General features: G+C 45.7%; 1 protein-coding gene across 7 annotated transcripts in view; it reads left to right on the top strand.

Annotated features, from left to right (window-relative positions):
- Positions 1-27,217, top strand: part of COQ8A (coenzyme Q8A) — a 100,818-nt gene that overhangs the window by 51,165 nt on the left and 22,436 nt on the right. For all 7 annotated transcript variants that reach the window (XM_068232808.1, XM_068232807.1, XM_068232810.1 and 4 more), the window contains exons 4-6: positions 5,915-5,981; positions 14,011-14,088; positions 23,118-23,240. In XM_068232808.1, coding sequence (XP_068088909.1) covers positions 5,915-5,981; positions 14,011-14,088; positions 23,118-23,240 — 268 coding nt within the window. The remainder of the gene's footprint in view (positions 1-5,914; positions 5,982-14,010; positions 14,089-23,117; positions 23,241-27,217) is intronic.

Raw genomic sequence — 27,217 nt, 5'->3', positions numbered from 1 at the left:
CCAAGAATTTATAGCACAAGTTCTCCCTGGTGAGGTCAAAAACTGTGCACTCAAACGAGATGCATCTATTGAAGTTGCCAATATCTTAAAAGGAAATAAATGTGGCGGCCTCCACATGCGACTCACTTCAAGTGTGCTTTAAAGAGTACCTGAAATCAAACAAAAGGATTTATACTTGTCTGGGGCTTCTTCCAGCCTCCTGTAGGTTGTGGGCTCCTTTGGGGTCTGTCTGGTCTCATCCATTGTCCTGCGGTGCGCTCTGGTAAAGTCCAGAAATGAGGCAGTTGTTAGTTACTGCGCATGCATGTCCTTAGCCGCACGCCTTTAGTCGTGTTTCTGTGGCCGGGCATGCTTTGCGCCTGCTCATTTACAAACCTAAACTGTGCAGGCACAGAATGCTCGCCATGGGAACGTGACCAAGGCAGGGGGCGGCCAGGGCTGTGCATGCGCAGTAGTCTTGAACTATTGCAGTTGACTGCGGGAGGGGGGACGGGGGCAGACACACACCTAGGGAGGCAACGGCCTACACAGGGCTGGAGGTAACTCCAGGTAAGTTTATAAAATCTTCTTTGATCTATCAGGTTTACTTTAGAGAAACTGTTCCAAATACATTTCTTATAATAGGTGCCCTATTGGTGTTGGTGACGGAGACCCATTCATTTATAAGCTAATGCAGTGGAGGTATTTCCCTAACAGATTACTGTCCAGAATATGGGAGATGTTTGCCTGAGCCCCACCCACCCTCTTTTTTTTTTTTTTTTTCTTCTTCCTTCCTCTAATCACAAGTGCTGTATCTGAGGGTGACTCCTGAACAGCGTAGTGAACATTTTTGTACATATGTCATTGTTGCTTTCCAAACAGTTCCTCCTCCTTTCTGCTAAGCCCGCCCCCGTGCCATGGCTGGTGCACAATGCTGCATGGCTAGAAGATTCTGAGAGAGTGGGCCTTGTTTTGGCTTTCCTGTCTGCGGATTTGGATCTGTGGCTTACACGTGTTGGCCGTGTGTACGCTGCATGGGTAGTTGTAGTATGTGGTCGTACAGTTCCTCCCTTTCTGTGTCGGTTACACAGAATATTGTGGTCTGTTTCAAGCTTGCTGGAACACATCTCAGGAATTTCTGTGTTCCGTGGCTTTGTCCCAAGCCTGTTCTGGGTTCCTTTTCTTTTGTAGTTGCAGAGTAATTGCTATTTGGGTTGCGGCCTAGGACTGCCCTATTTATACCACAGGGCCACTTTGATACCAGCTGTTTACGTTGTATATTTTTTGTACAGTAGTGTGCTAAAGCTTCAGGATAAAATCATATTTTCTTTTAAAGTGGACCTGAACTCTTGCCCCGAACTGAAGGAAAACCGAGAAATGCCTCCTGTGTGTATTTAGTTTAACCTAATTCCCCCTCATTTGTGTCTAAGCACAAGTTGTAATTTGATCCCTTAGTTGTCATCTGACTGCCGCGGCAGAGAGGCTAATTTGAAAGCATAGGATATTGTCTGCTTCCATGAAAGCAGGAAGTAGACACACTGCAGATTTATTGCAGGATTTGTATCAGCTGTAACAAAGAAATATTTATCTTTAAATGTTATGTTGCTGATCTTTTAGGGTGGAGAGAAATTCTGAGTTCACATCTGCTTTAATTTAAGGCAATTTCTCAATTAAACCAGATTAAAGGACAATTTAACCACTTCACCCCCCCAGTGCTAAATTTCTCCGTCCCTCTGCGCACCGCTTCACCCCCAGGGACGGAGAAAGGCGCACTTGTTTGTTTACTGGCTGGGAGTGGGCGGGGACCTCGCGCGCACACTCCAGCCAGCCAGCACAGCAGGTGACTAATTGGATGTTAGGAACAAGCGTTCCTAAATCCAATTAGACGCGCCGATTGCGGACACAATGGAGACTGCTTCAAACAGAAGCAATCTCCATTGATAACAATAAAATGTAAACAAACGTGCAGCGCGCGATCGCGCGCCCCCCGCGACCCGCGCGCGCACGCACACACCCCCGCTCTGCAGTGCAATGATTGGTTATGGGGACCCCAGTCCCCAATAACCAATCATATCACTGAAAAAAATCAATAGAAGCAGCGCTGCAAAGTACAAATCGCGCTGGTGCTTCAGGGGTGAAACCCCTCCGTTGTGAAGTGGTTAAGTGAGAAATATACGGAGGCTGCCATATTTATTTCCTTTTATACAACACCAGTTGCCTGGCAGCCCTGCTGGTCTATTAGGATGCAGTCCTGTCTGATTAATGCCAGAAACAAGCATGAAGCTAATCTTTCAGATCTGTCAAACACCTGATCTGCTGCATGCTTGTTCAGGGTCTTTGGCTAAAAGTATTAGAGGCTGAGGATTATCAGGATAGCCAGGCAACTGGTATTGTTTAAAAGGAAATAAATATGGCAGCCTGTAGCACATGCATTTTAATAATACAGTACAATCCATTCATTACAGAAAAGTCCCAGTTATCTGAAACTCCCATCTTGAAGTCTCCACTAACTGGAGGTCAGCGGGGGATCTTTGGGGGTGTGTCTCTTATTTTGCAGAGCAGCGCACAGTGGAAACTTACAAAAGTACCGGGCGCCGGTCTGCTTCTTTCCTACAGCTCTGCTGCATCCTCATATGGCTTCCAATGTGTCACCTGGTGGGACCCCGGCTGCTTGAACTCTCAAGCAACTAACTCTGCCATTCAACTGCATTTTATTTGCACCCTATTGACTCTTGTGGGTGGCAGATGGGACGTAGAACTTTGATATCTGTGCACTATCATTTTAAAAGCAATCTCCTTATGGTCTCACACTCTCCTGTGCTGTGTGCCATAACACACTCAGGATTCATCAGCAGGGAGTGAAGGGGGCGTGACCAATTTCAGGTCAAGATTGGTCGCATGTATTGATTGGACATCCTGGAAAATCTCACAGGCTGGATCGGAATATAGCACGCAGGGCTTGTGATGTCATACTCATGCGCCTCATGCTAGAGCGTTGGCAACCATGTGGGGGTGCACATGCAGAAGGACAAGTGCTGACAGCGGCAGGTAAGGTATGACTGCATACGGGGCAATAGGGGTCGGCGTCACAAGGCAGATTTCTGCAAGATTTCATGCTTAAATCTATCGGTAATCGGCTTGCGGGTTAAGGTGTCCAATAGATCTCCCTCTGATCAAATCGATTCGGGAGAGATCTGTCTCTTGATCGGCTGCAACAATGGCTAGATGTATGGCTACCTATAGTCTCCAGTACTAGCTCAGCTCTCTGGTGTCTGCTCAGATTAGACAGGAAGTGAAGAATCTTGTGCACTGGTGTGAGGAGTCCTCCAGACCTGAGCAGCTGCGGGAGAGGGTTACATGTGGAAGGAGTCCTCCAGTAGCTGCAGGAGAGGGTTACATGTGTAAGGAGTCCTCCAGTACTGAGCAGCTGCGGGAGAGGGTTACATGTGTAAGGAGTCCTCCAGTACTGAGCAGCTGCAGGAGAGGGTTACATGTGTAAGGAGTCCTCCAGTAGCTGCGGGAGAGGGTTACATGTGTAGTGAGTCTTCCAGTACTGAGCAGCTGCGGGAGATGTTTACATGTGTAGTGAGTCTTCCAGTACTGAGCAGCTGCGGGAGATGTTTACATGTGTAAGGAGTCCTCCAGTACTGAGCAGCTGCAGGAGAGGGTTACATGTGTAAGGAGTCCTCCAGTACTGAGCAGCTGCAGGAGAGGGTTACATGTGGAAGGAGTCCTCCAGTACTGAGCAGCTGCGGGAGATGTTTACATGTGGAAGGAGTCCTCCAGTAGCTGCGGGAGAGGGTTACATGTGTAGTGAGTCTTCCAGTACTGAGCAGCTGCAGGAGAGGGTTACATGTGTAAGGAGTCCTCCAGTACTGAGCAGCTGCGGGAGATGTTTACATGTGTAGTGAGTCCTCCAGTAGCTGCGGGAGAGGGTTACATGTGTAGTGAGTCTTCCAGTACTGAGCAGCTGCGGGAGAGGGTTACATGTGGAAGGAGTCCTCCAGTACTGAGCAGCTGCAGGAGAGGGTTACTTGTGGAAGGAGTCCTCCAGTACTGAGCAGCTGCGGGAGATGTTTACATGTGGAAGGAGTCCTCCAGTAGCTGCGGGAGAGGGTTACATGTGTAGTGAGTCTTCCAGTACTGAGCAGCTGCGGGAGAGGGTTATATGTGTAAGGAGTCCTCCAGTACTGAGCAGCTGCGGGAGATGTTTACATGTGGAAGGAGTCCTCCAGTAGCTGCGGGAGAGGGTTACGTGTGTAGTGAGTCTTCCAGTACTGAGCAGCTGCGGGAGAGGGTTACATGTGTAAGGAGTCCTCCAGTACTGAGCAGCTACGGGAGATGTTTACATGTGGAAGGAGTCCTCCAGTAGCTGCGGGAGAGGGTTACATGTGTAGTGAGTCTTCCAGTACTGAGCAGCTGCGGGAGATGTTTACATGTGGAAGGAGTCCTCCAGTACTGAGCAGCTGCGGGAGAGGGTTACATGTGTAGTGAGTCTTCCAGTACTGAGCAGCTGCGGGAGAGGGTTATATGTGTAAGGAGTCCTCCAGTACTGAGCAGCTGCGGGAGATGTTTACATGTGGAAGGAGTCCTCCAGTAGCTGCGGGAGAGGGTTACATGTGTAGTGAGTCTTCCAGTACTGAGCAGCTGCGGGAGAGGGTTACATGTGTAAGGAGTCCTCCAGTACTGAGCAGCTACGGGAGATGTTTACATGTGGAAGGAGTCCTCCAGTAGCTGCGGGAGAGGGTTACATGTGTAGTGAGTCTTCCAGTACTGAGCAGCTGCGGGAGATGTTTACATGTGGAAGGAGTCCTCCAGACCAGAGCAGCTGCAGGAGAAGTTTACATTCTTTACATGTTTCCCGGTAACCTCTCGCAGGGGATCGGCTGTGTTTTCTCACCTAGCTGCGTCACTTCTGACCTTTTCACTCCACCTGCCGCTTTCCCAGCTCTGCCTGCTTGTACTGCGCCACGCCTGACAGCCTGATAAATGGCCTCTCCTGCCAACTAACAGAACAGTTGGGAGGCTGAGTGGGAATTGCTTGTTTGTTGAAGATTTGAGACTTCGTACTTTATAGCTGATCCTCCCCTGGCCTGGATGAAGTCTCTGTACAGAAGTTGCAGGTCCAGCGTTAACCACTTCACGACCGCAGTGGTAAACCCCCCCCCCCCCCTTAAAGACCTGGCCGTTTTATGCAGTGCTGGGCTGTGCAGTGCAGGCTTTTCAGCCTCCCGCACAGCCCAGCTATGGAGCCCAGCGATCGGACTCTCCCCCTTTTTTTGTCCCTAACGCCACCGGAAGTGTCCGATCGCAGCGGCAGTTTGTATTTTTTCTTTAGCCTCTATGAGGCTCTCTCTCCCTCCCTCTTCCCTCCGGCATCTGATTTGGAACAGGACGGTGATCCGTCCTGTTCCGCCTCTCATAAGCATCAGCCTATGAGAGGACTGCGCTCCCCGGCCAATCAGAGGCCGGGGATCGCCGATCTTGTACATAGAATTCTATGTTCTCCTCAAAATTTTCTTGCAGCCAGGTGGCATGAAAAAGTAGCCGGGTGGGAAGAGATGAGAGAATGCAGGGCCAGCGCTTCTGTGAGCAACTATTCTTACAGCATAGGAGGAGGTGAGCCGATGACAGCCGGGTGCTCTTCAAAACTAGCCAAGTGGAGCACGTGGCTAAAAGAACCTGGGGAGAACGCTGGAATTGATGGAAGCTGGAGTGCCAAGGTTAGCCATTACTGGCTTATACTGTGCATACTGGAAGTAGTGGGGATCAGCAGATGGGCGTGATCATACACCGTATCATGAATAATATCAATCACATTTTTACTGCTGCTAGAGTTGAGCTTTACTGGTGTAATATTGCTACACTTTTATTTTTTTACATCACCCCAGTTTGTTTTCTATGATTGTTAATTTATTTATTTTTCTTCCTTCAGCTAAGTGAGCGAGCGCGGGAAAGGAAGGTGCCGGTGACCCGGATTGGAAGGCTGGCTAATTTTGGAGGTAACGACAGTCTTTGTTTTTTTTTTACGTCACAAAAATGCTTGTTTGCTTGGCCCGGTGTCTACAGGAAGCCTCCATTAAAGATTCACTCTGTAAGATGGTGTTTAGCAGCAGAAGTGACCGTTTTTCAATGCATAATAGAGGCAAAGGAAAGGCGGTGTTCCTGAACTAACTGCACAATCTGTAATACTTGCTCCTCTCATTAAGGGCCCTGTCACACTGAAGAGCATTTTGTGGGTCATTTTCATTTTTTTTTTTAAACTCGTCCAATGACTTGAATTAAAATCACAGCGAAATAGCAGTGATCACAATTGTGGCACAATTTTACTGCAATTTTAGTCAAGTCAATGGAAGATTTAAAAAAAAAAATAAACTACCTGCAAAATGCCCTCTGCTGGGACAGGACCCAAAGTGTTACTTGCTAATTAGTGGATATCCAGCCTGTACACGGCAATCTGGCAGCCCTCTTGTTAGAGAAAGTCCGATTAGATTTACCTGTGCTGCCTTCTCCCTCGAAGCCCCCAAATCAGCTGACCTTCGATGCTGGCTCCGACCCCTGAAGCAGCACTCCATTCTGTTTACGGTACCTTGATAGAACACACAGAATAGTGGTTTTCATCCGGGCGGGGGGCGGGCGGCATAGAGAGAGATGTCTGGTGAAGACAGCGCAGGCCTTTCACTTTAAAGGGAATCTGAAGTATAAATAAACTTGTGCTATGATTTGTATGTGTACTACAGCTAAAGTACAGACTAACCAGCAAACTCATGGTGAACCAGAACTCATTGGAGTGTGTGAGGGGCTACAATGGTCCTAAAAGCCCCTTTACTAAAATGCTATGGAAAACAAGTTTGCTTTCTTAAAACAGAAAAAATTTGCGATAATTCAGGTTGGAGTGAGCTTGAGATGTCTCTCAGGGCATCACTGCTGAATATATGCAAATTAACCATTGTTGCCCTTAGAAGCTAAACACAGCACCAGAACCGCTGGAATGCAATGATGTGTCAGCTTGTTAATTTGTACAGAGCCATAATAATCCAACATGCATACAGACTGTTTCCGATTGTTTGATCCTCATCAGTGCATGGCATGGATCCATACAGCCAAATTAATCCATGCCATGCACTGATGAGGATCAAACAATCGGAAACAGTCTGTATGCATGTTGGATTATTATGGCTCTGTACAAATTAACAAGCTGACACATCATTGCATTCCAGCGGTTCTGGAGGCGTGTTTAGCTTCTAAAGGTTTGTATACACGTCCGATAAAGATCGTTCGTTACGAACGATTCGTGACGTTTACACGATATTCAAATTAGACGGAAAAGATCGTTCGTAATGAACGATTGTGTACACACGTGAACGATATAAGTATAAAGTACTGAACGACGACCGATTAAAAAATGCGTGCGCAAACGGAAGTGACGTTATGACAGGCAATAAGAACATGCGTTATCGGACGATCTTTGTACACACTGCAACGATTGAACGATTATCTTTCGAAAAAATCCGCCGGGTTGGATCGGTCGGATTGAACGATAACGGTCGTTATCGTCCCAAAAAACGATCGTTGGAAAATTTGGAGCGCACGATTATCGGTCCAATTGTCGTTATCGTTCGTTTTTGAACGATCGTTATCGTACGTGTGTACTCAGCTTTAGGGCAACAATGGTTAATTTGCATATATTCAGCAGTGATGCACTGGGAGACATCTCAGGCTCACTCCAACCTGAATTATCGCAAATTCTTTCTGTTTTAAGAAAGCAAACTTTTGTTTTCCTTAGTACAGCTAAGAAATAGAACATTAGTAGCAAAGATGTCAGTCTTGTATTGTTTCCAGTACAGGAAGAATTAAACTTGTCTATGCAAAAGAGCTTCACTGGTCTCTCCCATTTTCAAAGTTTCAGAGAACTCTGGCTTCTGAAGCTTATTATCTCAACTATCTGTCACTGTATAGTTTTTTTCGGCAGAGGAAAGTTCTTTTGCCTGCTCTGAGAAGTGAGTATAGTGTGCAAACAGAAAATATTAGATAATGATGCAAGGTTATAAAAAAAAAAAAAAAAATTTCTTTGCTACTCATGTTCTAGTAATTATTTGTACTAGATGACCAATTCATTATCGTAAAAAATTTTTTTCCGCTTCAGTCACTTTAAGGATATCCAGAGAGGAGCTGTAGTGACATAAAGTAGAATGCAGCATAATTTGGTTACCTACTGTGCATTTTCTAAACAGGAAAACGAAGAACTAATGTTAATGGGCTATTTCACACTTGAATGCGTTATTTTACGTGCAGAAAAATGACAAATGACTGAAATGCAGCACTGTCAGACTCCTCCTGCAGATAGACAAGTGTGGGTCCAGCCTTATCTAAAGATAACTTTTCAGCAACTAGCAATTGAAAAAGTATTAAAAAGTAGGTACGGTACAAGAACAAGAAACTTCTTTTTATTTTAAGTATTTTTCTTGCACGCCGGGAACTTTGAAGGGACCTTGAGCAGACAGTGTGTTATGTATTTAAAGGAATCCTCAGAGGAACTCACCCCACCCTACTTACCCGGGGCTTCCTCCAGCCCCTTGCAGCAGACATGGCCCTCGCCGCAGCTCTGCTCTCTGCCGCCGGCCCGTGGTCCCTGCCAGTGCAGAGGCCGATGTCCTTTAGTGCGCCTGCGCCGCTGTCAATCGTGTCCGCAGTAGTTCTGCACCTGCACAGTACACCGCAGACAATGTGGGCTTGATTGACAGTGGTGCAGTAGAGACCTCCTTGAGGTCAGCCTCTGCACCAGCGGGGTCCCCGGGCGGGCAGCTGAGAGCGGAGATGTGGCGTGGGACATGTCAGCTGCAAGGGGCTGGAGGAAGCCCCAGGTAAGTAGTGAGGGGGTTTCCCTGATGACTCCTTTAAGCATACCCATGAATACTTTAATACCCCCTCACTTACTGCCGGTGATATAAAGCGTTCTGCCCCCCTGGTCCGGCCGATGTAAATTGCAGTGGGGCCAGTGACTCTCAGTTGTGCTGTGACCCCGGACGCTCTTGTGAGTGCACAATGACGTGCTGCTCATGTATGGATAGGCTGAGAGGAGGATGACAGAAGCCGGAGTATGCGCAGACCACATGACCCGACTTCCGCTTCCGGGGTCACAGCGCCACTTTACTGAGCAATGTACACCGGCCAGACTGGGGGGCAGAAAGCTTTACATCACGGCAGGTAAGTGAGGGGGTAATACCAAGCATTTGTGGGTATGCTTAAATGCAAACCCACGCGCTGTGCTCAGGGTCCCTTTTAAGGGCTCTTTCACACTAAGACGTTGCTTTTGATGCGACGTTAAAGGGATACTGTAGGGGGGTCGGGGGAAAATGAGCTGAACTTACCCGGGGCTTCTAATGGTCCCCCGCAGACATCCTGTGTTGGCACAGCCACTCCCCAATGCTCCGGCTCCGCCTCCGGTTCACTTCTGGAATTTCTGACTTTAAAGTCAGAAAACCACTGTGCCTGCGTTGCCGTGTCCTCACTCCTGCTGATGTCACCAGGAGTGTACTGCGCAGACACAGACCATACTAGGCCTGCGCTGTGCGCTCTTGATGACCTCAGCGGGAGCGAGGACACGGCAACGCAGGCGCAGTGGTTTTCTGACTTTAAAGTCAGAAATTCCAGAAGTGAACCGGAGGCGGGGCCGGAGCATTGGGGAGTGGCTGCGCCAACACAGGATGTCTGCGGGGGACCATTAGAAGCCCCGGGTAAGTTCAGCTCATTTTCCCCCGACCCCCTACAGTATCCCTTTAAGGTCTCATAACGTGCCCCTAACGCAACGCATGTTAGTATTGAAGTTGGACGTTATATTGAACTGCGTATTGCGTCTCTTGTTGCGTACTTGATGCGAAAACGGCACATGCGTCAAATAAAAAAAATAATAAATTACTGAGCATGTGCAAACATTCTAACGCAGCTAAATAAGAGTAGAACGCAGAGCACGCTGCACTTTCATAGAACGTGTAGCGTTACACTGTAACGCAACGTGTGCACTGTGAGCAGCCCATTGATTTTTCATTACTGTGAGTTGTTCTGCGTTAGGGGCTGCTGTAGCGTCGCACTGTAAAAGCAGCCTAAAGGTAGTTTTTATTGGTAAGGTTTTAAAATATCTCCTTGGAGAAAACTCAAGAGAAGTTAATAGGATGCGGTCCTCTTCCTGCTGGCGGCTGCTGTGTGGACCAGTCCGCTCTGACTTTATCTGGTTTGTTTCTGGCTGTGTGGAAAGCAGAATGTGATGGAATATGAGGCATTATTTGTGTCTGCCGTGTAAAGGTCACTGTCCTGTGCGTGTTGTGCAGGCTGGAATGTGAGGACAATGGATCCCATTCACAATGACTGGGCTGCTATGTTGCTTTATTACAGCATACACTAGATAGATGGTTACGCTCTCATACATCGGGAATTGTAGGGGAGATGAATGAAATCACGTATTCTGCAGGAATGTGGATACCTGCTGATACCTGTAATTTCCATGAAAACTGATATACGCTGTAGTTTCCTAATTGAGGGCACTACGCTGGCATTTGTAAGGTAGTTTTTACCCGGGTGGGGGATGATTGGAGAAATGGATAATAAATACCAGGCCATAGTGTGTAAAGCTTAAAGGCTGGTAAACACCGTGCAATTTTCACTTAAAGAGGAACTGTCGCGAAAATCTTAAAATTTAAAACGCATACACATAAGTACATTTCTTCCAGAGTAAAATGGGCCATAAGTGACTTTTGTCCCATGTTGCTGTCACTTACAGTAGGTTGTGGAAATCCGACATTACCAACCGGTTTTGGTTTAGTCCATCTCTTCATGGGGGATTCTCAGCCTGGCCTTTATAAATCTTTTTCAGGGAATGTCTTCATAAAGAATACAGATATACTGGCCAGCCTCCCTGCTCACCGTACACTTTTTTTGGCAGTTGAACGGAGCAACTGCCATTCACAAAGTACTTTTAAAAATTAAAAAAAACCCTAAGAACCCCCTATGAGAAGATGGGCTAGTCCAAAACCTGTCGCTTCTGTCAGATTTCTACTACTTACTGTGACAGCAACATAGGAGAAAAGTAGTTTATGGCTCATTTTATGCTGGAAGACGTGCGTCGTCTTTGTATGTGTTTACATGTATTTTACATTTTAAGATTTTCATGAAAGCGGTCCTTTAACATGAGCCTAAACTGAATTAAAAAATAGCTTACCTGGGGCTTCTACTAGCCCTCTGCAGCTGCCCTGTCCCCGCATCGGGACAAACCGATCCTCCGGTCCCCGTCCAGCGACTGTTTCACTTTCGGTGACTTGAGCCAGTTATTTACCACTGCGCCTGCACTGCCCTGGCTGCGTGCGTCCTCTTATCACGCTCCCATCGCTGGGAGTGTCCTGTGCATTCGCTGTACGAGAGCCTCAGGTATGGTGAACTTTTTTTGGGGGGTTCAGTTTAGGTTCACTTTAAAGTGTACCTGAAATGAGGGGAAATTCACGTTTTTATACATACCTGGGGTTTCCTCCAGCCCCCTCCGTGCAGACTGCTCCCTCGCCGCGATCTAAAGCCTCCTAGATCCTCCAGTAGCAGCCCTGTTCTCAGCGTAGGCGCAGTGCGGCCAAGTGCGCCCCCAAGTCTTGCTTCTGCTGCTGGGAACATTCTGCACTTGTGCAGTAGTATTGCGTAGACTAAGTACGCCCGACTAGCAGCGGAGAACGTGGCTGCTACCAGAGGATCTAGGAGGCTTTAAACCACGGCAAGGGAGTGATCTGCGTGGAGGGGGCTGGAGGAAGCCACAGGTATGTAATTAAAGGGAACCTGAACTGAGAAGGGATATGGATGTTTCCTTTTAAACAATACCAGTTGCCTGGCAGCCCTGCTGATCTTTGGCTGCAGTAGTGGCTGAATCATAGACTGGATTAGCTGCATGCTTGTTTCAGGTCTGACTTCAGTCAGCATGCTATTTCAGGGGCTGTGGCTGAAAGTATTAGCGAGACAGGATCAGCAGGCGAGTCGGGCAACTGGTATTTAAAAGGAAAAATCCACATCTTTCTCAGTTTAGGTTCCCTTTAAACTTGTATTTCCCCTCATCTCAGGTACACTTTAAGATCCTAATTGCTATGGAGAAAAAGATTGGATCGGGCCCAAAAAATATACAGCCCACTGAATGGCAGCGACTGATCTCAAATCTGACTTTCTGGATTGGAAGCAGATTGGACTTGTTGAATCCATGTCTATGTACTTTCGACCCATTTGAAATCAGAATCTGACAAGAATCACGAACGTCTGTATACTAGATTTGTTTTATGTCCGATCTGTCAGATCTGTATATCGCTTACTCATCTGAAGCGAGCTTTGCATGGTGTGTACCAGGCCTTATGGTGGCCACTAATTATCCAATCTTTTTTTTCATCCAATTTTACCATTTCTATGAAATATAAGGGAACTGCCTAAATCATCCATTTAATACATTCACCCAATTTACCCTTATCCGACATAGATTTGGTAAAATTGGATGAAAAAGATTGGATCATTAGTGGCCACCTTCACTCTACCTACAATGTTCTCTTTAGCACGAGCAATGTTCCAAGATGACCAGAGGCGAGGGTTGCACTTGGTAAAAATTGTGTGCGCTTTCTGCAATGCGAAAACATACGTCTTACAATGCACAATCGCAGCGCACTGGGAGTAACGTGCGAATTTCCCCAGCGGAGGAGAGAAAAAAAAGCGGAAGTTGTTGCTTTTTTTGCGTGCAATTCCCCTTTGTGAACAGTAAGCTGCCTGAAGAAGAATGGGATTCGGCTGCGGGGAAATGCCTGTGTTCCACTCACAAGTGACCCTAGCTTGTGCAGTGTTCTCTCCAAATTTTTTTTCCAGTTGAGTGGCATGAAAAAGTAGCTGGGTGGCGTATGAGAGATAACGGCGCAGGAGACTTGGGCGCAGGATTCAGCCGGTATATGGCTGATGCTGCTGCCGCACAAGTCCCGGCCGTGTTAAATACTGTTCCCCCTCCAGGCCGCCATGGATAGTGGGGAATGAAATAATTTGGCTTTATTATGTTTTAAAAGTAACTTCAGCTCCGTCTTCTGACGGCGCCGAAATTACTCCCCTGTGCCTGCTATAGCCGTAATTACTATTATGGCCTATGGTGGTGCTGGCTGCGCCCAAATCTCCTGCGCTGGTTTGAGTGTTCGGCTGGGTGGGGAGCAATGGGTGAATGCATGGCGGTGCAACTTTGCTTACAGTGTAGGAGGATGAGAAGGCAGCCAATGCCAGCCGGGGGCTCAACAAAATTAGCCGGGTGGAGCACCCGGCTAAAGAGCTTCTGGAGAACACTGATGTAAGAGAAGATAAACACATACTGGAATCACGATTTGAAAGATTGGTGAATTATTATAATTCAATCACTGTTTCTATAGATTTCCAGCCAAAATTGGTTGACCGCATCAATTGGGAATGCTGGAAAACCTCGGTCACAAGTGCTCAATCAGGTGTGTGGTGTGTGGTGTGTGGTGTGTGGTGTGTGGTGTGTGTGCGCACACCCCACCTGTGTGCAGTGTTGAAGGCTCACCTGTCACACACTGGCGCTAATCCTCTCCTACCCCGGTGTCACCACAAGAACCTGTGCCACATAGCACCGCTGCATGTATTGACATTGCTGCATGCTCCTGATGTCACGTAGTACAGGTGCTCACTGTGTTCTGGAGCAGGCCAGGATTTGCCAGGATATTGGTTTGTAGCCCCGCCCTCTCAGACGCTTATCCCAGGCCGTTTAGCTATGCGTAATTCTCCTTCCAGGGCATTGTGGGAAACCAGGCATTATTTTCACTGGTTCCGGAATTCTCAAAGATTCCACAGTGATGCACCAGAGATGACTAAGGATGTCGCCATCTGTGATAAATTTCACAATGTAAATCGGGGTGAGGAGAGATTTTACAATGGGCAATCACAGACTATATCTATAAATGAATGTAAAAAAGCCATTTTATTTATTGCGTTGTTTTCACTGCAGTTCCTCTTTAACTCTCTGTTCAGGTCTAGCTGTTGGCCTGGGCATCGGAGCGCTGGCGGAAGTGGCGAAGAAGAGTTTGGGTTCAAAAGGCGGCGACAACGGTGAGTGACTTTCCTGCACGCTCTCGTTACTGTCTGCGGGAAAATGACTGGCTGACGATCGGTATCGCCAATGTGATGGATCCTCAGCAAAGCATACTGGTTTAACCAACATACTTGCATAAAACAAATCATGCCAAAAACACATAAAAGTTAAGTACATATGCGTGCCCATTGAAATGCATTAAGGGCCCGTTTCCACTATCGCCAATCTGCAAGTGTTTTCTGCATTCGCACAACCAATACAACTTCATTAGCCTGTTTCCACTTGTCAGGAAACCGGTGCGTTTTTTCTGTGCAGGAAAAATCTGCACAGCAGAGCCATCAGAATTACCACACCGCAAGGCAATGTGCGATTTGCATAAAATGTAATGAATAGGAAATTTGCATGCGTTTTTCGCTATGCAAATTTTCCATGCGAATTCGCGTATGGTTTTTATTGCCTAAAATGAATGTAAAAGCACACAGGCACTGACATGGTTAAATTTGCATACTTAAAACACGCAAAAAAAGTACACTAATTTGCGGTAAAATTTGCATCTGCAGGTGAATTCGGTTTCACATTTTCCGCAATGCATTCACACCGCACAAGTGGAAACGGGCCCTAACTGGGATTTTCGTTCACAGTATGAACAAAATGGTGCAGGGTGTCAGTTTAAAAAAAAAAAAAAGCGCAGAATAAAGGCTATACAGAAATAGCGGATATTTTTACAATTCACAGTAGGCCATTAAACCGTAAAACTTCTATAGCGCTTTTCTCCCATAGGACTCAAAGCGCTTAGGCTCTCTGATTCAGTAGTTGGTGGTAGGATGAGGTATTCACACAACAAAAGTTCTCTTTCTGCAAATGCCAAACTGACCAGGTGGGGTTTTCAGTCTGAACTTAAAGTGAACCAGAGATGAAAATAAAGTAATGAGATAAACAATTGGATCTGTCCTTCTACTCCGCAAAATGACCTTTTTTATTTTTTAGATATTGGTTTTATTTTATGAATGAACATTTACAAAGCATATTTAAAGGGGTTCTCTGGGGCTGTGCTGAGGGTAAAAACAGACACTTACCTGGAGCTTCTATCAGCTCCCTGTAGCAGTAATGTCACCCACCATCCTCCTCCGATCTGCTGCTCTCTGCCGCCGGCACCGGGCAATTATTCGTCTAACACAGCCGAATAATGCTTGCTCCCGATCGCGTCATCGGAAGCTTACTGCGCAGGCGCAGTACGAAGAGTCCGATGACGTGAGCGAGCAGGCACACGGCCATGACCGTGCAGCCGCAGTTGGAAAGCATGCCATGCTAGACCGGAGCCGGCGGCGGAGAACAGCGTATTGGAGGATGATGGCGTGGGACGTTACTGCTACAGGGGGCTGATAGAAGCCCCAGGTAAGTGTCTGTCTTTACACACATACACACACACACACACACACACACACACACACACACACACACACACACACACACACACACACACACACACACACACACACACACACACACACACACACACACACACACACACACACACACACACACACACACACACACACACACACACACACACACACACACACACACACACACACACACACACACACACACACACACACACACACACACACACACACACTTTAATGTTTCATAGTCTCAGTTCATGTATTTTCACTCCGGTGGGACTTTTGAGACACTGCAATTGAACAGTTGACCTTTTTATCTTTTCCTCTCACCGTAAAAAGCCCAGGTATCTGCTTAGGAAAGTGTTTTATAGCTGTAATTTATCAATGAGCCGATTGAGTCCTGACTGGAGAAAAACTGTCAGTTCCATAGCTAATTATAAACTTTCAGACAGGGGAAAAAGAAAAGGAGCACAGCATAAGTGTGTGTGCTTACCACTGTATATGCACATGTCTATTTCACCATCTCTGGTACACTTTAAACACGTCCAGAGATGGAGCTGTCCTGATCTGCTGAGGTAAGGAGTTCCATAATTTAGGAGCTGCATGACAGGAGGTTCCGGGACCAAAAGTTTCCAGGTGGACTCTGGGTATGACTTTGATTATTAGAACCTGTGGATCTGAGATTTAGGAATACATCTGGTGTCCAGCCATATGGGATTTCGCATTGTGTTAAATGCATGCACATTTGACAAGTGTGATCCCTACCTGAATGATTAATTACAATAACAAAGGAATAGTTTTAATTGAATGCTGACCAGAGGCTGTAAATATCAGACACGTGTTTGTGGTTTGTCTGGCAGGAAGTTGTAAAGCTCAGCTTTGTTTCTGCGCAGTGTCTTCCTATAGACAGTAACAGGGAGTGGGATAGTTTGCCAGTCAGTGATAGTCTTGTACCGCCTGACCTCCTGGATTCCACAAATAGATCAGGATAAGACGCTGAGGCCCATATGCTGCTTGCCTGGGATTAGGCTGGAAGCAGAGTTATGATGCAGGCTATGACTTCCTGTGCTTACCGCAGCACTCATCTCCCTGGAAACGCTGAGCCTGGCCAGTGCTTCTGGAGTTACTCATTACCTTCTTTGTGCACGGGAAGACTGTCTCTAGCAGACAATCCGTGCCTCAGAGATTCTTAAAGAGGAAATTCGGCCTAAACAAACATACTGTCATTAAGTTGCATTAGTTATGTTAATTAAAATAGATAGGTAATATAATCGCTTACCCACTGTTTTAAAGAACAGGCAAATGTTTGTGATTTCATGAGGGCAGACGTCTTTTTGGTTGAAAGGAGGTGACAGGGAGCGTGAGACACAGTTCCAACTGTCCTGTGTCCTGATCACCCTTCCCAGTTGCTAGGCAACGAGAACAGCAGCAGAAGGCCATCATGCTTTGCACAGCATCGAGGGGAAAAAGCCCGGGCAGTTTCCTTTGGTGGGGCGGAGCTTAGCTAAAATGCAGCTAAAAATGAGACTTCGGTAAGAAAAACAAACTTCTGATGCTGTGAAACTGTTAAAAGAAACACCAAGCCTTTTCAGTGCTGCTGAGTAGATTTTTAGTCTGGAGGTTCACTTTAAGGTGCCCATACATCTGATTATGGGCAGATTTGACCAAGCAACAAATCTCTCTAATCAAATCTGATTAGAGAGAGATCTGTTGGTCAGGGATGAGCTACAGATAAAATCCGAATGAAACCGAAGGAGTTTCATTCAGATTTCAACCACCTAATTTGTGTGCGCTGCTCCTTCATCTGTAATGAGACCCAGGGCACTTGACATAAGTTTTGAAGACACAGATTTATGCAGGCCTACCAGGTTTTCTGCTTATCATGTTTGCTGCTTATGTTGGGTTCGTCCCATACTTCTGTATTTGCACTTTCTGCAACCAAGTTCAGAGGACACCCCTTCTTCAAAACCCCATAACTAGGGCAGCACGGTGGCGTAGTGGTTAGTGCTCTCACCTTGCAGCGCTGGGTCCCCGGTTCGAATCCCAGCCAGGTCAACCTCTGCAAGGAGTTTGTATGTTCTCCCAGTGTCTGCGTGGGTTTCCTCCGGGCACTCCGGTTTCCTCCCACATCTTAAAAAACATACAGATAAGTTAATTGGCTTCCCCCTAAAATTGGCCCTATACTATGATACATGCACTACACGATATAGACCTATGACTATGGTAGGGACTAGATTGTGAGCCCCTCTGAAGGGACAGTTAGTGACAAGACAATATATATACTCTGTACAGCGCTGCGTAATATGTCGGCGCTATATAAATACTTAAATTGAAAAAAACAAAAAAACAAAACCCATAACTTGGGAACTGAGCATCATATCGACTCGGGACCTGGTGCATCAGAAAGCCGGGACTTTCAGCTTTCCAAAAATGGTCACATGTTCCTGGGGAAAAAACAAAACTTTAACAAAAAGCTGCCAAACTTTCCAGACAGGATAAGACGCAAGTACCCTCTTTCCAGCCACTTCTTACCCCTACTATCTTTCGGTGAAGTTGCTCTTTTAGGGTTATTGCTGTGGTTCTGATCTATGCTGGGCTTCATTCTTCTGCTTGACTTTGCAGTTTTGCGTTACAGGATCCTTGTCCAATCAGGTAAATCGGCAGCTTTTAGGTGCCTCCAGGTATCCATAATCCCCGAATACCTGATTTAAAAGATCTGAAGCAATGCTAAGTGTGACAAGGTGGATTAGGTAAATTTGCCAGTCAGTCCATCTTAATTTCACCAGCTAGATAGTGTGTTGTGTGAGGGAATTGGCAGCATTGAAATAATGTTATGAATAGGCCGTATTGTTGCAGCAGCAGCACCATGGAGAGGCTGAGGGGAGTGCACAGGCGGTTGCACAAGTACTATAGCAGTGTGCGGCTGCCAGAGGCGTGTGCTGTGCCACACCCGACTATGGAAACTCTCCACACACATCCAGATACATTATCATTGTTTACTTGCCACAGCCAGGAGCCTCTGAATAGTGGATTCATATTGTTTATGCATGAGGTAGATCGGTCACCAGGCGGCCGTGGTTGTAACTAATTATAAAAAGGAAATGCCTAGGGAGATCTTCTGAAGGAGGGAAATGAAGGCAAGTATTGCTGACTTCCTTTACAGTGAAGCAATCCAAATTTTGCAAAGGAAAGCGACCTGAACTTAGAACTTTCTTTCTGCTCTAAAAGATAAGCTACAGCATAAAAACCTCCTAAAGAACATGTCTTTGTTACAGCTGATACAAGTCCTACAATAAATCTGCAGTGTCTACTTCCTGCGTTTATGGAAGCAGAATAAGGGTTAACCTCTTGTGTTTACATATTAGCTGCTCTGTCGAGACTAATTCCTGTGCTGATACAGCTGAAAGTTCAAATTACACCTGTGATTACTTACAGATGACGGGGAATTAGTAAGGCTCTTCTCTCTAAATACACATAGGGTGGATTTTTATGTGCTTTCCTTGAATCCTGTGTAAGAGTTCATGGCCACTTTAAAACAAACCCTGGACAATGTTGTGATGCCTCCATATACCAGGGGAGTCAAAACTTTTTAGGCCAAGCGCCATGCTGCAATCTTTTTAGAGTGCTGATAGGGAATAGCTCAAATACCATGTGCAGATAGCACAGTGGCAGCTGCTAATCAGTGGCTGTTACTGGTGCTGGCACAGTGGTAGCTGCTAATCAGTGGCTGTTACTGCCGCTGGCACAGTGGCAGCTGCTAATCAGTGGCTGCTACTGCTGCTGGCACAGTGGCAGCTGCTAATCAGTGGCTGCTACTGCTGCTGGCACAGTGGCAGCTGCTAATCAGTGGCGGCTGTTACTGCTGCTGGCACAGTGGCGGCTGTTACTGCTGCTGGCACAGTGGCGGCTGTTACTGCTGCTGGCACAGTGGCGGCTGTTACTGCTGCTGGCACAGTGGCGGCTGTTACTGCTGCTGGCACAGTGGCGGCTGCTACTGCTGCTGGCACAGTGGCGGCTGCTACTGCTGCTGGCACAGTGGCGGCTGCTACTGCTGCTGGCACAGTGGCGGCTGCTGCTGGCACAGTGGCGGCTGCTGCTGCTAATCAGTGGCGGCTACTGCTGCTAATCAGTGGCGGCTACTGCTGCTAATCAGTGGCTGCTACTGCTGCTAATCAGTGGCTGCTACTGCTGCTGGCACAGTGGCAGCTGCTAATCAGTGGCTGCTACTGCTGCTGGCACAGTGGCGGCTGCTAATCAGTGGCTGCTGTTACTGCTGCTGGCACAGTGGCGGCTGCTAATCAATGGCTGCTACTGCTGCTGGCATTCCTTTCCTGCTGCCTGCAGCTCTCCTGCGTTCGCAGTACAGTGTTTGTACAGTTTGTTTGCTGTGAATTGAAGTCCTGGGAGCCTGCCAGCCATTCCTCTCTCGCTACAGCCGATAATGTTTTCATGCTCTTTATCTCTGCGTGACCTTGTTATAAATTATTAAACCACAGAATCTCCGGCTCTGAATCCCTCTCATTAATGTTTAGAGGACTCCTCTGGTTATCGCACATTAAGTTATGTTTTGGAACACAAAACGGGATGAATACAAATTAGAGCAGAGCTACATGATAGGTTATGTAACAGTATCCCCCTAGTGATCAATCATTGCTGGTAATTGTTTGGCGTTTGTCAGTAGAAGCTGGTTAGTTATTTCAGAGTTTAAGGAACACTCCAGCGAAAAAAACAGTTAAAATCTGACAGAACCGACGGTTTTGGACTAGTCCATCTCCTCCAGGGAAATTCTCAGGGTTTACTTCTGTTTTCAAAAGCATTTTCTGAACAGCAGTTTAACAGCCAAAATAGTAAGATACCAGCCGGCCTCCCTACTCACTTGCATACTATTTTGGCAGTTAGACTGAGCAACTCCCTGCCATTCAGGAAGTGTTTTTGAAAACAAAGAAAACCCTGAGAATCCTCCATGAGGAGATGAACTAGTCCAAAACCTGTCGGTACTATCAGTTTTTAACTGCTTACTTTTTTTGACTGGAGTGGTCCTGCAATATTACGCTAGTAAATGTGCCTGCTGGGCATGGCAAAGGTTGCCTTAAAGTGAACCAGAGACGAAGCACCCTCATGTATTTTACCATATATATCAGTGGGAACATTAGAGAAAACACCTACCCTGCTCTCTTTTTCGTCCTTCACTGTTCAGCCTGCTTCTTAGCAGCCCTGATAAAATCCCTGACTGAGCATTCAGTCTGGTTTTGCTCAGGAATCATTATAGCTGAGTCGTTATAGCAGAGCCAGAAGTGGGCAGGCTTGGGCTTGAAAAGACATCAGAAGACAGACTCTGCTATGATTCCTGTGCAAAGATAGACTGAGTGCTCAGTCTGGGATTTTATCAGGGCTGATAGGTAGCAAGCTGAGCAGTGAAGGATGAAACAGAGAGCAGGGTAGGTTTCTCTAATGTTCCCACTGATACATGAGGGTGCTTCATCTCTGGTTCACTTTAAGGTGGCCATTTAATATAATCCAGCGTCCGATCAATATTTTCCAATCACCACGATAATAGATTGGACGCAATTGATCATGCCCATTAAAGGCCAAATTTCCGCTAACCAATTTGATCAGATTAATGGAATCAATCTGAATGGTTAGTGGAAATTTAGCCATTAATGGGCACAACGGAATACTGCAGCGATCAGAAACTATCGTTTAAGTGGACCTGACCTCCTGCACAGGGAAAACGTAGAGGAATTCACCCTGTGTATATTTAGAAAAAAAGAGCCAGTCTAATACCCCCTCCTCTTCAAGTAATCACAAGTGTAATTTGATCTCTGTTGTACCAGCAAAAGAAATTTGGCAGTCCTAGTCAGACACAGCTAATTTGTAAACACAGGATGTTAACCCTATGTCTGGTTCCATGAAAGCAGGAAGTAGACAAACTGCAGATTTATTGCAGGAGTTCTGTAAATTGTAAAAAAAAATTTTTTTTAAAGGTGGTTATGCTGCTGTTCTTCTTTTTAGAGGAGAGAGGAAGTTCTGAGTTCAAGTCCACTTGAAGGCCACCTTGATCCCTGAAGCGGGGAAAAAAATTGAAAGAAGCCCATGGTGGGCTAAGTTACCTAATCCTGAGACTTCTCATGCTGCTAGTTGTCTTTGGGATCCTTCCCAATCGTGGTCCTTTTCATATTTGACTGCCTCCCTCTGTTGAGTATCCCGGCCGTGCCTGAGCGAGTTCCATACATGCACAGCAAAAGGAAGTACTGTGCAAATGCAGTTGAGAACTTGCACAGTTCATTATATCTCGGCAACGCTGAGGGGAACATCCAGGAGGCTGTGAGGAGAAGAACAGAGGGACCCCAAAGACAACAAGCAGCATGAAGAGACTACCCTTATGATTCATTTGATCAGATTGTATGCTTGTGACAGCCTTGTTGGCGAGTGGCACAACGCTAATGTAAGACAGTGGGACCTTTCGGGCTGCAGATCTCATGGTTTGTTGTCTGTGTGGAGCGGCCAAGCATTGTCTGCAGGGGGGGCATCCAGTGTTGACTAAACAAAAGAAATAGATCTGAGAGTATATTTACCATAGAGCTGATCCTCATGTAACCTCCGTGTGTGGATGATTAAAGCCAATCTGTATATAAAAAAAAAAAAAAAAAAAAAAAAATCAACCGGTTTTCGCTTCACATAGAACTTTTTAAAACTTCAGGTTGTCCAAAAGGGCCGATAACTGTTTCAGCTGACGATCGTTGTGTACAGTGGCAGCTGAGCAGGCTTGATTGGGCAATAATGTCCTGTCAAATCCTGAAGGTGTACCCGAGGCGACATGTTCCATGAGGTAAATGTGTATGTACAGTGAAATGCATTTAATATCAGGCTTTTTTTCTGCCTAAAAGTTAATTTTCAGGCAAGCAAGTGACAGTTTGTCTTGTCACTACCCTGTTGAGAATACAGTGAACCTCACTGATGAGCAAATTACAGTCGTAGACGTTGTTTTCTGCCAGGAAAACTTTTAATGGCAGGGGAGATGGGGAAAAAGTTAATAGTTTGTGTATTTTCAACTTTGGAACACTTTAACACCTCCCGGACCGATAGAAGCTGTTTCATCATGCGCGGATTCTCACCCCCCTGCCACTCCTCCATAGCAACAGAACACATTGCTAGCATGAAGGCTAGTTAGGCGTCTGTACCTGTACAGCTTCATTCCCCCAGTGTCACCTGAGTGATTGTTACCCGATCCCTGATGGGGGACCATTATCGGATATGTGCGTAGCTGAACGCTAAATACTGAAGCCCGGCTACATGCTGCTGTATAATAATGGCAGACTCCTGTGACCCCCATGTGACTGCACTAGGCCCAGCAGTGGGTTACCCTTGTGGCAGGACTCATGTTTTAGATTCCTTAAATATAATTCCCCCCCCCCCCACACGCACACACGCACACACACACACACACGTGTCTTGTTAGGATTCCATTTGATTTTCTTCTGTGAACAGATTTATCACAAGTCTGACTGGCTTTTATAAATGTCCATATTGGATAATGGTAACGCTCACCAAGCTGATGTGTCATTGCCTTTTTATTTTTTTTGTTCTCCTTTATTCTAAGTCACAAACCAATACTTGACATATTTCTCTTCTCCCTTCAGGTAAGAAGGCTGTGCTGGACTCCAGTCCTTTCTTATCAGAAGCCAATGCAGAGAGGATTGTGAGGACTCTGTGTAAGGTCCGTGGAGCCGCCTTGAAGCTGGGCCAGATGCTGAGTATTCAAGGTAATAATATAAACGATATCAGCATTAATGGGAACCTGAAGTGAGCGGGATATGGACGCTGCCATATTTCCTTTTAAGCAATGCACATTGCCTTGCTGTCATGCTGATCTCTTTGGCTGAAGTAGTGTATGAATCACACACCTGAAACAAGCATGTGGTTATTCCAGTCAGACTTTAGTCAGAACACCTGAACTGCATGCTTGTTCAGGGTCTATGGCTAAGATTTTTAGAGGCAGATGGTTAGCATGACTCAGACAGCGCAAAACTATGTTAATTATGTCTATAGTGGCATTTAGACAGTAATTTGGGTGCCGTCAAGTCTGAGCCCAAATTACTATAAAAAGTGTAATTCGTCCGCCAGCTATTACTATAAAAACAGCGTAATTTGTAAGTCTTTCCCAACTTTCCATGTTGGCCTGGAGGGAGAATAGTTATCGCCACCGCCTGGACTTTTGCAGGAGCAGGGTGAACCGGTTTTCGGCTTTACCATGCGCCCAAATCTCCCAGCGCCGGTTTTGTATGGATATATGTATGCATGCCAGCAGGTCAGCCAGGTAATTTGTACCGTTTAAGTAGGAAATAAATGTGGGGAAAGATGGCTTTTATAAGGAATAAAGGGAATACTCCCATGAGGAAATGGACTACTCAAAAAATCTGTCAGATATGCCAGCTTCTTACTACCTACTGTAGGAAAAAAGGTAATTTATGGTGTATTTAAAGAGACGCTGAAGCGAATTTTTTTTTTTTGATTTGTATGTGTAGTACAGCTAAGAAATAAAACATTAGGAGCAAAGACAGAAGTCTAATATTGTTTCCAGTACAGGAAGAGTCAAATTCCAGTTATCTATGCAAAAGAGCCATTGAGCTCCACGACAAGTCGCAGAGAGCCCTGTCTTCTGAAGCTTGTTATCTCAAGTGTCAGTCACTATTTTCTTTTTCTCTCCAGAGGACAGTTCAAAAGTTCACTAGCCTGCTCTGTAAAAACATTTAGAATGCTGAGTAGTGTGTAAACTGCAAATATTACAGAATGATGCAATGTTGTAAAAACACTTTATATCTGAAAATAAAAATGAGTTTTTTTCTTTGCTACTAATGTTCTAGTAATTATCCGTACTACACAACCAATTCATTACATCATCATTTTTTTTCCGCTTCAGTGTCTTTAACTCTGGGAGAAATGTACATTTTATTTGTCTTTTAAATTATTCTTGACAATGCTCCTTTAATCACTGGATTAGAAGCCTCATCACTGCAGTGCGTGTCTCCATATTTTCATCACGCGCTTTAAACCCCGATCAACATTTTGAGAGCTTTGAAGCGTCGTCACTCAATGGAAAAATACCCATCAGCATAATTAAATTGGGAGCCCAGCTCCTGAGCCAGCGGGCTTTGTAATCCAGGTGGAATGTTCCGATCGCTGTCACCTGATGGATGGGGACACGTGGCTCCCCGATGAGCCCCTGCAGCCCGTGTGACGCATTTTATATCCCATCTAGATGAAGGGCCTCAGTGCAGGCAGGACACACCCCAGACATGCAATACAGACCTTCTCTAACGGAAACTTCCTCAATTACACGGGACACCTCGCCATTGTTTTGGCCTAGCGTCAGGAAGCCGTCATTGATTTTAACACTTCCTTTGCTCATTGCGCTCTGTTCCCTCAGATTATTTTTGGCATCGTTTTCTGATTTGCTCTGTTGTCAGTCATTGTATATGGATTGTATTGGGCCTGTAACTGGAAATGAAAGCAATATCCTTTGTTGATGTACATCTCCCAGCATGCATTTTGTTAGGCACCACAGCTCATATGCAAATCAGAATTATCTTCGGAGAGAGAACTCAGTAGATTTAAAATAACTTTTTCTTTAAAGAGGAGCTGTTAGGTATAAGGTCTCAGAGAAAATAAACACATATATCAGTAGCTAAAGATTGGCTGTACTTACATTACATATGCATTTCACTGTCCACGTTTGGATTTCACAGAATTTGTATATAGTATATGCAGAGATAGATGGTCCTGACAGCTCATGGCAGGCTCCATGTTTTTCTGCCAAATGTGTCGTCATGTCCTCCCTGCTTCCTGATCACAGAGGAGCTCGTACAGAATAACACAGTGTGCAGTGAATATTAATGAGCCATGTGGCTAGGAACAATAGCTGACTTCTGCAGTGTACTCTGCCCCGAGATTTATCAGTGCTTTGCGCTGGACTGATTAGAAAGCTGCTGTAACATCTCATTAGCAGCCGAGGGGAGGGCCCCAGAATGCTTTGCAGTTTACTATGCGGCTTGCGTCCTTATGGGTCTATAACAGCCTTTAAGATAAGCACACATCAAAGGTAACTGAGATTTTTATCTTCACTAATGGCTTTCTGGCTTCCTTCTAAACTGTTTAACACAGGAGAATAGAGGTTTAAATTAGCTTCTGCAGCCTGACAGTTACTCTTTAAAATAACTTTTCAGCATTTTGCAATTAAAGTACCCAAAAGTTACTGAAAAAGTACTATCAAAATAATTTTGAGTATTTTCTTGCTTGCTGGTGGTTTAAAAGTCACTTTATGACGAGGTGTGAAATTATCACCAAGGAGAATACTCGGGAGAAAAATCGAATTGCATATGGGCTGGAGAAGGTTAGGGCTGGTTCACAGGGACATGCTGGCAGGCTTCTTTTTTGCAGCGCTGAGGAATTTGGTTTATTTCAATGTCCTCTTTAAATACCTGGCTGACCTCCTGGATACATTTATCAAAGGCGGTAGGCAGATTAGCAGAGGTTGCCTGCAGAATTTGGCAGGCAGGGAGACCTTCGTGTTACATTTTTACAGCTGTGACCTGCAAGCAGTTAGCATTTCACCGGGTGCACAACACTACTGTGGGTTAATTGTTTGTTCCTCACTTTACCACACGTTACATAAGGTGGTAAGATGACTATTTTGGCTTCAGACTCTTTAAAGGACCACTATAGCGAAAAAAGTAGGCAGTTAAAATCTGACAGAGCCCGACAGGTTTTGGGCCAGTCCATCTCTTCATGGGGTATTCTCAGGGTTTCCTTTTGTTTTCAACAGCATTTCCTAAAAAGCTGTCTAACTGCCAAAATAGTAAGATACAGCCAGCCTCCCTAATCACTTGCGCACTATCTGACTATTATTTTGTCAGTTAGACATTTTTCAACAGCATTTCCTGAACAGCAGTTGCAAATTAAACTCTAAGAATCCCCCATGAGGAGATGGACTGGCCCAAAACCTGTCGCTTGTGTCTGATTTTAACGGCCTACTTTTTTCGCGATAGTGGTAGCTTAAAGGCACCACTAAAGGTTTAGACTTGTCCATCTCCTCACAGGGGATTCTCTAGATTTCCTTTGTTTTCAAAAGTATTTCTGAACGGCAGTTACATAGTTACATAGTTATTTTGGTTGAAAAAAGACATACGTCCATCGAGTTCAACCAGAGAACAAAGTACAACACCAGCCTGCTCCCTCACATATCCCTGTTGATCCAGAGGAATGCGAAAAAACCCTTACAAGGCATGGTCCAATTAGCCCTGAAAGGGAAAAAAAATACTTCCCGACTCCAGATGGTGATCAGATAAAATCCCTGGATCAACATCATTAGGCATTACCTAGTAATTGTAGCCATGGATGTCTTTCAAAGCAAGGAAAGAATCTAAGCCCCCTTTAAATGCAGGTATAGAGTTTGCCATAACGACTTCCTGTGGCAATGCATTTCACATCTTAATCACTCTTAGGCCTGGTGCACACCAAAAACCGCTAGCAGATCCGCAAAATGCTAGCAGATTTTGAAACGCTTTTTCTTCTTTTTCTGTAGCGTTTCAGCTAGCGTTTTGCGGTTTTGTGTAGCGGTTTTGGTATAGTAGATTTCATGTATTGTTACAGTAAAGCTGTTACTGAACAGCTACTGTAACAAAAAACGCCTGGCAAACCGCTCTGAAGTGCTGTTTTTCAGAGCGGTTTGCGGTTTTCATAT

The sequence above is a fragment of the Hyperolius riggenbachi genome, chromosome 4, assembly GCF_040937935.1.
Source record: "Hyperolius riggenbachi isolate aHypRig1 chromosome 4, aHypRig1.pri, whole genome shotgun sequence".
Classification (NCBI taxonomy): domain Eukaryota; kingdom Metazoa; phylum Chordata; class Amphibia; order Anura; family Hyperoliidae; genus Hyperolius; species Hyperolius riggenbachi.
Note: the sequence above shows the minus strand (reverse complement) of the source record. Positions and strands in the feature narration are given on the sequence as shown.